The sequence below is a fragment of the Macaca thibetana genome, chromosome 14, assembly GCF_024542745.1.
Source record: "Macaca thibetana thibetana isolate TM-01 chromosome 14, ASM2454274v1, whole genome shotgun sequence".
NCBI classification, from domain to species: Eukaryota; Metazoa; Chordata; class Mammalia; order Primates; family Cercopithecidae; genus Macaca; species Macaca thibetana.
In genome coordinates this window covers 92208494-92223393 of record NC_065591.1, presented here as the reverse complement: position 1 = coordinate 92223393, position 14900 = coordinate 92208494, and the positions used below count along the sequence as shown (strand labels likewise).

The 14900-nt window shown below is 36.0% G+C and overlaps 1 protein-coding gene across 2 annotated transcripts in view; it reads right to left on the bottom strand.

Moving 5' to 3' along the window:
* Positions 1–14900, bottom strand: part of CNTN5 (contactin 5) — a 1339954-nt gene that overhangs the window by 127915 nt on the left and 1197139 nt on the right. For both annotated transcript variants that reach the window (XM_050758026.1, XM_050758027.1), the window contains exon 16: positions 4371–4491. In XM_050758026.1, the coding sequence (XP_050613983.1) occupies positions 4371–4491 (121 nt within the window). The remainder of the gene's footprint in view (positions 1–4370; positions 4492–14900) is intronic.

Genomic DNA, 14900 nt, shown 5'->3' with positions numbered 1-14900 from the left:
TTTATAGATGAAAAAACTTTACTTTGTTGTGATTTGCCCCGTCTGTTTGCTAACATGCTTTTATTTCTGTAGATGAATAACATAATTTGTTAGGGCTAGCTTCCTGGGTGTGTGAGCTGTGCAGTTCAAGATCTGCAAACTTCCAAGTTTGGGGCCCAATGCTTAGATTAATGCCTTTCTGTCACTGTCTTGAAATTATTAATAATTTTCAACAAGGGGTCCTGTGTTTCCATTTGGCATTGTTCTTCATAGATTACATATCCAGCCTCACAGCTCTGCTTATGTTTTATCCTAATCTCTCACTATTTCCTCTGTGAGACTGAAAATGTACCCAGGTGAACTTCCGTGATACATCTCACCCTAATTCCAAAGGCGCCTCACACTGGAGGACTAGTGGATGTAGAGCCGGCTGAGGGCTGAGACCTCAGCTTCCTCACCTCTCCACTCTGAGTGCCGACTTCAGTGCCTGACACAGAGCAGGTGTTGAATGAGTAGGTGGGTGAACAAAGGAATAGCAAATTATAAGCAAATACCAGTAGACTTATTTTATTGACAACACGGTCAAAATTTTAATGATTTTAGTTTTGCAGTGAAAAGTGGCTGAGTTGGGAGAGAGTAAAGTTAGATATTCAAGGAAATAAATAATTATTGGAAATAATAAATGGGACTGAATTGATGGGGCAGATGAAGAAAGTTCAATTGAAAGCCAGGTTGAAATCTGTTAGGAATAAGAAGTGATAGGGTGGGGTTCAAGGTGGATGGTTAAAAGCAGTTAGATGTCTCCCAACAAGTGACATCCTGAGGTTAATTCATTCGTTTCAAATTCAACTATTAACAAAGACACTTTGGATTCATCTTGTAAATTGTAATTCAGGAAATGAAAATTATTCAAGTTTGAGGAAAGGCTATGTATTCAAAAGGACTCAAGAGATTATTGATTATTCTTTGACTATTCCCAGAGTTCCTTGACCTACTGTTTTGCATTAAGAAGCAGAGTAAAACAAATAGAGAAGTTGTATGAGAAAGTGAATTTTTATCACTTCTTCTGCCTCCGGGCAGAATAGAAAGATCGTGCTGTCATTCCTAGTTACCCTAGCTTAGCTAAGCACATCTTATTCTTTAAACAGTTTTCTACCCTTATAATTACTTTGGAAAACATATTTCTAACATTAATTTCTGAAAAATAAAATAACAAAAAAAAAATTCCTTTCTCCAGAGTCTTTTACTTTGTGTTTGATCACTTCTGATACTGTCTCAGAATATTGGTTCTTAACAACTTGTATATCCTCCTCAGTGAGATTCTCTCTTACATATCTACCTCCCTTTCGCTAATAGCATGATCGAGTTCTACTCATCTTTAAAAAGGTTCCCTATAGCAGTGTTTAGTCTTGCTTTCTCTATTGTTATAGCACACTTAAGTGACTAAAATGGTGCACAGATGTCCAGGTGTGGCTTTAATTTCCTTTTATATTTCAGCAAAATAATTTTTTCGAACATAATCATTCTGTTATGGTTTTCCAGATTATGCATGGTGCTGTGATAATGCTGGTTCACTGAATATTAAATTTGGGAGAGCAAGTGACTTTATACTTCAGCTAACTATTTATGAAAAAAGCAACCTTTGGAGAAAGGTGATCATGGTGGAATAGAGGTGAAAAATAGCACTGACGCTCACAAGCAAAATGAGGCAAAAGTGCAAACAAGCAGTTGAGGAAAAAATAGTCCATAAAGTAGTGAATGGGGAGAGTATCAGGAAACATTACTGTTCAGAAACACTCAGATTCTCAACAGGCAATGATGAGGCCATGTGGCTACACACCTGTGTTCCAATTTAGTGTTCATGTGGGGCAAGGTTGAAGAGTTGCAGGAGTTGGTAAAATGTACAAGAGAATTTTATAGACTATCTCTCATGGGAAGGATGACAACAAAAAAGTTGCTCCCATCCATCAAAGAGAATATATTTTTTTCCCTTAAATTCCCACTGAAATAGAATAATAAGAACATAATCCTTGCTACCCAAGCATGTTCCTTGTGATGAAGACATTGAGCAAAGTGAACTGCTCAGCCAATCTACTTTTAGTATTCTACTAAAAGATGAATGGGGAAATTGTTTTTACTATCCCCATCTTTCTGTGACACATATTTGAATAATTGTGCTTTAAGTATTCTGCTGCCAGAATTGTAGCCATCATCAGAAAAGCTCCAACTAGAATGCTCAGCTTTGGTCCTGTGGCATATACTATTAGAATACCATGAGTTTACAGACCAACAAATGGAGGAGTGTGAGAAGGGAGACTGGCAGAGTAAAACTATTTTGAATTTTATTTCACAAGCCAACATTAAAAACAGCAATATTCAAACATCAAAGCTTGTTGAATTACCAGGAGCTGTAAACGTACACAATTTTTTTTAAAAGAGAACCAGAACTCTTAGTTCAGTGTTTAAATCTGTCTAAGACTCACCAGGAAGAAATGGCAAGATATTTTTACTAATTTTAGAAAAGTAATGCAAATATATAATGGAAAAGTGGTGACGTGATCAAACTCACTTCAAGTGAAAGCTTAAGCTGAATGTTATATGAATATTCAGACAAAAGGAACCTGTTTGAAATTGCTATTGGGTATAATCCCAAAATTTATGCATTTTATCATCTCCTAGGCATAAAGCCAAAGGCTAAAAGAGCAGAACATGAAAGCTGAACTTGAATTATATTCTAAACCCTGTTGAGTTTAATTTTACTTACAAAGTAGATTGTTAGTTTGCCACTTAAATTTGCCCCCTATAGTCCAGTAAAAATACCTGGTTTCTTATCAGTCTCTAAATTGTGATATTCATTTGGAAAGCTCCAATTTTAAGAGCCTCATTCTAAATTACTAGGCAAGTGCACACAGTAAATATGCATAATCTAAAACAGATCATAACAAGAGGAGAAAGCAATTTTCTATGAATTTGACTGAGTGTAGGGTTTGCAGTTCCGTGAGCCTTGTAACTTCAGAAGGCACAAAGAGAACTTTTTAGCTAAATGGAATAGAATGTATTGCAAGGATGAATACTTCTAAAAAGTTGGTGTTTTATAATAAGGTAACACAGATATACATTCTAGGTATACATTTTGAAGAAAAGATCAAGTAGCCTTCTGAACAGAAACACACAAAACATGAACAAACTACCAATCACCCAGATAACACACTTCTTTAAAAACATTTTACTTGAACCAATGATGAATGCACTACCAAAATCCATATACATTTGGTGATATATATAGCTAAAACATAGAGATGACAAAGTTCACTCTATGCCTTATGTTTATGGTTTAAGATTTTTAATATTTAAATTGTAAAAGAGTTCAGATGAATAAAATACCAGTTAATCTAAAATGTAATTTCTTGCTATAGAGATAATGTTTGTATCTGTACAGACCATACAAGGGATCTAAGCATGCGATACTCATACTACTCAAGATATAATTGTATAAGATGAAAAATGAAGAGGCACCTGGTGGGATTCTGGTAATGTTCTAGTTTTTACATTGAATGATAGTTATATGGTGTGTTTACTTTGTCATTGTTCATTAAGCTATACATTTGTATGCTTATGATTGGTGAAAATGTGGAAATATTGTACTTCAAAAAAAGCTAAAAGAAAAGGAACGAAGGAAGGAGGAAAGGAAAGAAAGAGGGAGGGAAGAAAGAAGGAAAGAAGGAAGGAAATGCATGCTATGATCTTTATTTCCCATACTGTGGAATACTGTGCTAAAGGAAAGGGGTGCTCTAGTCATTTGCTTACGATGTAGCTTCCTAGGATTGCAGAGTTTGGTGTCCTGTTTGATAATTGGAAACCATTTAACTGTCATTTCTGCACAGAAGGTTGTATGTTGACATTTTCAGACTTAAAAAAAATCCTTGTCACTTAACCATTGCAAATGTCACCATCTTATACATGCAGTTTTTCTGTTTTTGGAAGTCCAACTTAGAAGTAGTGGAAGAAGAAAAATGCCTAGGGCTTCCACTAGCTTTTCATTTGAAAAACATATATACACACAAACAAATTTTATCTCTGTAGTCCAAGTGACTTAGTAGCTCAACTGTTTAGATTATCTCCTTGGCATTAGGTTAGTTAAACACTTAGTGACAACTTACTACTAAAGGTGTCTTGGACTCTGAAGTTAGTTCGGTGGTTTTCGTCTGTTACTAAGGAGCAGTTTTCCATGTAATTTTTTCAAAGGCAAAAGGTTAAGCAAAAATAACATATATTGTAAAATTGAAAGTAAAATGCACAGTACTGATGTGCTCAAAGTCCATGCATTTAAATTCCTTTGTATGATAATTTATGGTGATCATGTCTTCAGACTGCACTATTAGCATACTCACCCCTAACAAGAAGTTCTGCCTCATCTGACACACTGTCTGCTGTGGTCTGTACCCTGCAGCCATATCTCCCAGCATGCATCAGAAGGATGTTCCTGATCATTAAATCTGCAGAGGATGCTTGCTGAAAGAGGGATGAAGTGCCAGTTTAAAATGTTGCAAATCTGCCTAGTTCAAGGTGGTTTAAGGGGGAACTTTGCATATTCAGTAAAAGGACCCATTTTTGGCCTTACAGTTTATCTAACAACAATTCAGAAATCAAGCATGCCCTTTTTTAAGGAACACATAGAAGTTTTGTTTTTAACAATCGCTAAAAAGGGGTTGAACATTTAATATTGCATATAATGATTTAGCAGCTAAGATATTTAAAAATATTTACGTATGCACAAACTCATATCTTTAAAAGTATAGGAGAAATAATCACTGAGCAGAAATGTTGCTTTGCTATTCAGAGACGGGTGTATTTTGTGGCAAGAAAATCGTATTGAAACAAACAGCAACTTGTGGGAAATGAATTATGAAAAGATAGCCATCAAAATATTATCTCATGTGACTTTATTGAATGGCTCTTTTCCTAAGAACACTGTAGGCAACAGAATGAGTCAGTGCTCAGTTGAAAGACTGCTGGTCCCAAAGCCATGAGTCTTTACTTAACAAAGACGTATTCCTCCCATAACCACTACCATCAGGGAGCACGGTCAGCCTGAATCTTTGTTAATCAGCGCAGTTACAGAACACAAAGGAAGCTCCAATTACCTTATTCTTGTTGGGGGCAAGACGATTAGAACATAGTTGAAGAAAAACCTGCAGTTAGGGAGATCAATGAGTACTGGGGAGGATATCATTGAGGTGTTTTAGTTCATGGGATAGGTGATGTTCCTATACTTTAAAATGGCTGGTACAAACCTTCCATTACTTAATGTTGTCTTTAATTTACTCTATTGGAAAGAAAGATTTCCTTTATCGTGATCATATAAAGATCTGGTTGATATTTACAATAAATCAGGAGGTTTTTATTTTTCAGATAATGACATAGCCAAACTCCAAAATTCCCTTCAGTTTCCATTTTGCAATCTAATGACGATTGGAATAAGATAAGATGCATGCTGCTTGAAATGACATCATCAAAGATCTCAAAAATTTTCTCTAACAGTAATTGAGCACATGAAATACTATGTAATGAAAATCGTACAGAGGCATCCCAGATTACAGACCTTTAAAAAGTGATGTTTGTTCTCAGTAGGCAGTATCCTGATAATTATTTAAGAATTCAATTGTTTGCCTTTATTTTGAGATAGACCAATGGGTTTTATGAAAATCATAAAAACTAGACAAATTTCCAGATATCTTTTGAATTTTCTTTTCTTCTTAGCATTCATAGAAAGGGTGCAAAGTCATCGTAAACTTTTTATCACTCAAATCATAAATACTTATTTCAGTGAATCACTACACTATATACTATGTTTTAGATCATTTCTTTCTGCTATTTAATTTCTGTTTTGTTTTGCTTTTTGCCTTCCTTAGTCTTATAATCTGAACTTCTGAGGGTACTGAAGTTTTCTCTTATGAAATAATTGTTAAGACATGGTCTGGTTTAGACATTTACAAGGAAATGCTTCATAGCGAGAATGCATTAAAATGTCATAAGAATTATTTCAAGGAATGTGATATTTGTCCAGTAAATGTCCTACACTGCTAATTTCTTTGGGATAAATTGTTACTTTTAAATCCTAACTGAATTCATTTTCTCTTCTTCACTAGACTAAGTGCTTACTTCTCTCAAATCAGGAAAAGCAACTTTAAAACCTTTGATTTTTTTTAATTGGGAAATAAAAGCAAACTCTAAATGTTAATAAACCACAATTTAGTTTCAAATCAATATAATTTAATACTGTAGTAATAAGCTTTTTAATATTTGCCACTGTGGGTAAGATGGGCCCACTTTAGCTTCTTTCTCTCTGGATTTTTTAGGTCTTTTAATGGGGTACACAATTAATCAGGAATTGCTGTGAACACTATAGGCCCAGAATATGTCTAAAGGTAAATCTAAGGTGAGGCCTCAGAAAATCAGGGAGGATTTTATTTTTTATTTTTTCCTAGAAATAGCACTGTCGGAAAGATAGTGCATTTTGTTGTTGATGTTGTTTGGTTGCATTTTTTTTTATTTGCTTGCTTGTTTTTTTAATATCACAAATCATACTGGTGGCAGTTTAACAGCAGAAAAGTACTGATTATAAGTGATTTTTCAGGCTCACATTTTTGAAAAATGTCATAAAATCACATTCCTGTAATTAATAACTGATAGTCTCATTTTCCAGACTTTTGTCTTCTCAAATTATTTATTTATTTATATCCTGGACACAATTTCTCAAACGTCTTTCTTTCCATGGAATCACAGTGAAAAAATGTTTAATGGAATAAGGAAGAGATGTCATTAAAATCACATAAATGTCCAAGGAATTCAGGAGAGCGAGATACAGATGATCTTTTCTATGTTGTCCTTTACTTGGTTCTTGCAATTGATAGTGTGCAGTGCTCTAGAAACTGGCCAAGCTCCATCACCATCTATCAGAAGCAAAAAGTCTACAGCCTGTGGCATATCTATCCATATCAAGACCATTTGAGGAGTTAAAATCATCTCATTTCGGGCCCAATTCTTCTCTTTTAGATTATATCTGCATCATATTTTTAACATCCTAAACAGGAAAGATTAAAAGTTAAAATGAATGAGACTGTGAACACTAAACCTAAATTACCCTTTCAGTAGATTGACTGATCTTTCAAGAGAAGTAATGAGAGGAATTCATGTGGGAGCCCATTATACTAAATTCCTGAGAGAGAACCTCCACAATTTAGTGCACTTTTAATGAAATGGTTACTTAAAGCAGATGCTTGCTTTCTTAAACTTAAACCTCATTTTCACTTTTTATCTCTTAGGAATTACTCTCTCTTTTCTTGCTTTCTCTGACACTTGCTTTATTTTCTGTCATTTTTTTGTTCTGCTTTCATTGACCTTATGAACAAATGGTGCTACTTGTTGCTTCGAATGAATTTTTAGACAACCAGTGCTTAACACAGTGCTCCGAAACCTTGCATAGTACCTGCCACGTAGTGGGAGCTTAACACATATTTGTTGAATGAATAAATAAATGAAGGCTTTTTAAGAAACAGGATGTATGTTCACTCTCTGTGAGAGCAGCAACATGGCTGTGTCATTTACATGTCTTGGTCACATAGTTTTGTTAGAGCAACTGCTAGATTACTGTGACATTTATTAGTGACTGAAATAAAATAGGAAAATGCTGTCTTTCCACCCAAGTCCAATTCTTAGTTCTCATTTTGACTAAGTGTCCTGCTCATCCAACATAAGACTGCCAATTATATTCCTAAATAATGAAAGCTAATTTAGCATTGCTGTTCAAAGTGTCTGCTGGCTCTTGTTGCCTTTAGAATATAGTCCAAACTTATTTTGACATAGCTCTTTAGAGCATGATTCTACCTCCTGCAACTTAATCCTGTCATTCTCCAACACCAACCTCACACTTACCTAGACATAGGCATACTTCCCATAGCCTGTTTGCATAGCTTTTTTGTTCTGTTGCAGGTGCTCTTTCTTTTATCTTTTCCTGGAAAGATTCTTTTAGACACAGCTTAGAGGTTTTTCCGGATTCTCTCTCCCTAGGCTTCCTTAGCTTCGCCTGTTTATGCTCCAGTGTCACTTTGCTCATGTCTCTGAACTAGCACTTGCCATTTGTGAATATCTCCCCCAAGGTCCACGCTGGGCATTCCCAGAGCCAAGCTAGCACTAGTGCAGCCAAGGATCATTAAGCGAGCTGATGAATGCATGAAGGCTTGCTTCCTTTCCTGTGTGTGGCTGACAATACCTCTGGCCCTCCTGCCCCTTTTCCTCTCTAGTAAGTTAGGAAAATAGAAAAAGACTATGGAGAAAGACAGTGGAAAAAACACCTCAAGAGTATATATGGGTTCTAGTATGACAGAATTGTGTGCATCCCTGCTCCACCACTTATTAGATATTCACCTTGGGAAAATTACTCTATTGCTCAGAGCTTCTCTCAGAGTTTCAGTGTGATAATGTGAGTAAAGCCCATAGCAGTGTGTCTGGCATATAGTAAGTGTCTGATAAAATTTATCTGTTGAAGGGCACTATAATTGCACTCTTAGCCAAGAGGAAGGTTTTAAAATTGGTATTAACTCCCTTAGCAAACTGGGGTATCAATATTTTCCATAGCTAGAGTAAGCTTTTTGATAAATACCTAGCTTTATTTTAGATATAAATATTCCTCACATTCTTTCTCTCTTACTGTAGAAAAGCATTAAACTCAGAAAAAGAAGACCTCAATTCCAGCCTTGGTTTAGCAACTTGCTGGCCCTGGGACTCTGGTTAAGTCACCTTATTGGGATAATAATACCTTCACTGTCTCTCTCATAACATATTGGTGTTTGGGGGTGGGGGGGAAATCAAAGGAAACAATGTACATACATGAACTAGTAGGAAGTGCTTCAAAAGCATAAATACTCTTAAAGCATTTTTTTTTCCCAAAGGTGATAGCAGAATGCTGTAAGCACAGTGAGCAGCTGAGGATGTATAGGGAAGAAACCAATTGATCAACAAGGTAACTTAATGTGGTGTTCTTGTAAATAGTGAACTTGTGCTGAATGACCTACTCAGAAGGCTGCTGGGTATGGCAGTTTCTGTTCTTTCATTTAGGGTTTATTTAAGTTTCTCAAGGGGTTCATCACAAGGCATCTCTAACATCCCTAGTCCCCAACAAACCTATCCATCAACGATTCTTCTCTGTAAGTCAAAGTAATATGGCATATCAAATCTATGAGATTTAGTTTTCTAAATCTTATCTGGCACAAAAAACTGGGTATCAGCCATGAAACGGAGATTTTTAGATAGGTTTAATGTTTATTGACATAAAACCTTAGAGGTAAAAAATTTTCCTAGTAACAGTATTTCTTTTTCTAAGAGGATAATTTTTTTTTTTTTTAATTGAGATGGAGTCTTGCTCTGTCACCCAGGCTGAAGTGCAGTGGCGTGATCTCGGTTCACTGCGAGCTCTGCCTCCCAAGTTCACGCCATTCTCCTACCTCAGCCTCCCAAGTAGCTGGGACTACAGGTGCCTTCCACCATGCCCGACTTTGTGTGTGTGTGTGTGTGTGTGTGTGTGTGTGTGTGTGTGTGTGTTTAGTAGAGATGGGGTTTCACCATGTTAGCCAGTATGGTCTCGATCTCCCGACCTCGTGATCCACCCGCCTCGGCCTCCCAAAGTGCTGGGATTACAGGCGTGAGCTACCGCGCCTGGCTGATAATTTGTTTAAAGTACCCTAGTATGATAAGGAAATAATACACAGACATTCTTTTTTTAGTAGTAGTTTTTCCTTTACTACTCATAGAATAGGGTTTAAAGATGATATGTGTTTTAATATTGTTTTTAGAAAATAGATGGTATTTACCTTATGTACTTAAATAATTGAACATGTTATCAGAAGTAAAACTATTAATCATTACTAGTGAAGAAAATAGTCAACATAACATTTGACAAAATAATATTTGACAAATTAGATCTCATAACACACATATATTATGTGCATTACAATGAAGTATTAAATGTAGCCAACACATTGAAGACTCAAAATGAGTAAATAAGGCTCTAACATCCCAAGACTGGGATCTTGATATTTAATTTTCAATCCATATTCTAATAATTTAAGTCCTAAGAAACACGCAGAAACAGTTCTACTTGTTGACATAGATTAAAGAGGAGAAACAATTGTTTTCCCTAGTGGCAAGGTAAATGGGAAGTTCTTTATCTGACATTAACACAAGTGAGGAATGCAAAAGGGCTGGTAGCATTTCTGTATTAATCTAGTGCTTCTAAGGTAAAGAGAGGGCTGAAATAGGTAAAGTCACATAATTTATCAATCTCATGTTTTCCTGTGCTGACTTGTAGTTCCATTCAATCTGTTGGCAAAAGTTTTTGTTACCTGTCTATGAGACTGTTTAACTCATCTCTCTTTATTGTGTATTCAGTATATTACTAATTACAAAAGGTATTCATTTCTGCTGTGCTAAGATATGTGGATGCAGGCATAGAATCTGCACTCAAGGAGTTTCCTGTCTAATCCAGCTTCAACGGAAGAAACACTTGCAGGGAATGTGGACCAGCTTTCGTCATACCTGCATCTGAGCTTTGAAGAGATGTGGGGAGAGATGGATCTGTTATTTGATAGCACGATACTCAGACTGAGTCCAGAGAAAAGTATTTTCTCTTTTTGTGTGCCTTGTATAGTTTTAGTAATCATTGTATGAGCACTGACTCCTAAACTTGTATTTTTAATAGTAGCTTTCAAATGAGGTCTTTATATCCTCTTCGTGATCACCTCTCTGTCTCTCATGCTTATCCATCTGCTATGCCACTGCTAAATTAATCCTTTAAAACTGATTTTATTCACAACCTCAAAAATCATCACTGGTTCCCCATTGCCTACAAGATGATCCACCTTCTTAATCTTGCATATGAAACTAGATTCAACCTATCATGTCTTTCACTATGGTGGAAAATGTAGTCTCTGAACCTTCAAGTAGTTCCCCAGTGATCCACCAAAATCTCCAAATTATATCTCATATGTTAAGACCTTGTTCAAGTCTTATCTCTTTCAGAAAGGTTTCACAGACCACCAGGACTGGCTACATAATCTGTGGGCCCCTGTGCATAAGAAAATGCAGGATTCTTTGTTTAAGAATTAAGACTTCAAAACGGTAACAGTCAAGCACCATACTAAGTATGAGACCCTTCTCAATATGGAGCCCAATGGGTTACATGCCCATGAGGTCGGTCCTGCTCACCACTCCAATACACATTGATATAATCTGTGGTCTTCTGAAACATTAGCCCATTCTAGGAAACATTGCTCGTTGAGACAAATATTGAGGAGCTGGCACGCATCTCTTTGCAAATTATAAAACACTTATCCTTTCCCACTTTAATGTTTATACTTTATCTTTTATGCTTTATTGACTTGAAGTCTTTTTCTCAGTGTATGCTGATATGTAAATACAGAAATAGAATACATCTTCTTAAGGCTTGTCTTAGAAACTACAGTGATAAATATTATATTTTATAATGAATGTTTGATGTAAACCTATCCAGGCATTGGTATATTTATGTGTTATTTTCTCCAAATATTCTTTCTACTTTTCTCTTGGACCTCCAATGCAAACACAAAGCTCACTGATGCATATCATTAGATTCAACCTGTTCACTTTATACTGGGTTGTTAATGACAAAGGAAAGAGGACAGTATCGCAGTTGCAAGAATGGAAGTGGAGACTCCTCTAAACTTTACACTCCTAGAGCTAGAAGGGACCATGTCGGGACTCTCAACCTCACTTTTAAATTGGCAGTTTTGTAAGTATGATGGCAAACCAGTTTAAGAGAATTCTAGGCAGGAGTGATATTTAAACTCACATCATTAAAGTTATGAGAAATTCCTCTCTAGTGTTTGTATGATGGATCAACTTCCTCTTGGAATCTCCTCAGTAATAACATCTTCTAAGCTGAATAACACCTGGTCCATAGGTTGACTCAATGAGGCAGTGCTGGTAGGTAAGAAGATTTTAGCAATCGTGACAGACAATGAACATTTTTGCTTGCAGTGAATTATCCCACTGTCTAGTAATAGAATAATCTTACTATCTTTCACTAGGCCAGTGCTCCATAAAATACTCTCATTGAAGTTACACGAAGGTGATAGAACTAGTCAGAAAAAAATTATACATTTATACATTAGCTTGTGCTCTGTAAATAGCAGTAATGACATGACCACCAGGAAAGGTCTAGAATTATAACATTCTACAGTAGCTATACATTTTATGGACGCGTATAGCACATGCACAATTATGTAATTATTTAACAAGGACTTGGTAGAATATCATTTTGTCTAGACAGAAAATCACAAATATGTGACACCTTTGCAACTGTGTTCTTCTTTATCATACCAAGCATGGCTGTACTGTGACCCAACCAATAGATTCTTCTTAACACAGTGACTGGCATAAAAGTCACTGTGTTAAAAGGAGCTGGCATAAAATATACTATCTTTTTTTTTATCATACTTGATCTACACATGCTACAAGATAAAGAGAGAAGATAAATTATGGCTTTCAGAAACTGATGACACAATGTTAGAGGTAACAACCAACTATAATGCGATGTGTTTTGTTAAAATAGGTAATAGTACCAAAAGCCACTGCAGAAAAAAAATGATTTTAGTGTGGAAAGATAAATAAATTATGTAGCCTAACCAATGTCCATAGCAGTTGAGAAAACGGGGCTGAAGAGTTTAGGTAACTTGTCCATGGGCAAGCTAAGTGTGGAGGCAGGAGTAAAACTTTGGGCATCTGATTTTTGATCAGGTATTCCTTCTATTCTACTGTGCCATCTGGGAAACCAATGCTTGTTTTGCTTGAACCTATAGGTAATTTCATTCACTAGCCCTACTTAATTCAAATTTGGCAAGTGTAGTAATACAAAATGGCTTCATTGAGTAGTAATGGCCATAAAACTATTATCAGAAATTATTTCAATGAACCATAGGATTATTTGAAAAGCTCATGCTTTTATGACTGCTTTTCATCAACTGCATCTAGGCATAAAATGCTGCATAGCCCTATGAAATGTCAGTATCACCTTTCCGATAACACCCAAGACCCATTTAATTCATTTGCTCATGCCATCATTTACTTTTATTGTGACACTTATCTAGTATTAAGAAAATTTTCAATATGTGACCCACAACTGACATGTCCTCAGTTAGTCATGTGTAATTTATAATAACACAGCTTTAGTGGAAAAAGAATTGGCCAAATTTTACTTCCTAAGTGCATAATTCAGATGAATTGATATTTTACTGATAAATCGATTTTTCTAATTTAGAGACTGTTTTGTCATATTTCCAATTTATCTTTTAAGATTAATATTATTCTGTTACACTGGCTTCCAGGATAAATTACATTTTATTCTGCTGCTATTTTTACATTGCAGAATAGTCAGTGTCTTCACACAAATTTGGTCTCTTCCTAGCTGTGTGGAAGAATACTCAGATACCTACCTGTAGGTTTTCTAACTCCTCCTTGAAATAAGCAGAGCTCAGCCACAGAGAATATGAGTAGCTCCATCTCACTCATCAGTTAAAATTAGTATTGACCTGGTATTGCGAAAAATCCAAAGTCTTGGGATTGTAGTAGACCGCTCTGTGTTTCATTGATTTTTGTATGGAACTCTAAGAATTAGCATGGAATGATGCCAGTTTGTTTGTGTACCTCCTTGTGGTTTGTTCTCATAGATAAAAGCAATTTATTTTTCACCTTCGATCTCTGGTCTCATAGGGGAGGGAGACTGATACTAAGTCCCATAAAACTAGAAGAGCTCTACCTGATTATTCTATTTCCATTTCTTTCCTCTCATTGATTAATGACCAATTTGCACATTATTTTGCCTATTATTCCTTCCAGGGCATTGATTCTGCCCCTGCCCTATAATCTACAACCTCTCTCTAGAGTACAATACCTGCCAATAATTGGATTCGAACGTCAATGTTCCATATGAATTACATTTAATATCCCCAGCTTCTCTTCATTTCTGCTTGCTAATACTTGTTTTTTCCTAACACTTACTCTTTCCCCTTTCCAGCATTGTGACTAAGCATTGCACTATGGTATATTTAAAATTTATCTCAAGAACCAATGGTGAGATGTACTCTATTTTATTATGGCTAAACATGACACTATTGCATAATGAATCATTCACACTCTGTTTTACACTGCATTAGTTGCTGTGTTTTATGGTAACACTACTTGTATGCAGTGTTGTACAAAGAATCTGTTAGGCCTAGGATTTAACTACTTGTTCACTGTGGTAGATTAAGAATGTCCACATATGTTTTGCCATTTGACTTACTGGGAGGTATACTCTAATTTCCTACTCCTTGAATCTAGACTAGCCTTGGTAACTTTTTATGCCAATGCCATGTGGCAAAAGTAGGTACTGAAAATCCTGTGGCTGGATCATAAGAAGGCTTATAATTTCTTTCTAAGCCCAAGGGACATCTATTCTGGGGAATATAAGAAAAATTGTACTACATTCAGACTGTCATGTTGTGAAAAAGGCCAAGCTAGCTAGATGGGAGATTACATAGATAAGGAGAGAAGGCCAGACATTTCCAGTTATTTTAACCATTTTAGCTCAGCTACACTTGTGAGTAACAAAATTACACTGAGGATTCTAGACTTGGCAGAAGCAACATGGAGAAGGTATGGGGAATCTATCCAATATCCAGAACTGAGACTCCTGGCTTATAGCCCCCACGCCCAGCCATCTCCAGCCATTTGGCTACCCCAGCTGAAGGCTCAAGCCATCCTTGCAGTTATCTGACTGATTTACTTGTCCACAAAATGGAGAGCAGAGTAAAATGGTTGTAGTTTTATACCACTAGGTTTTGGAGTAC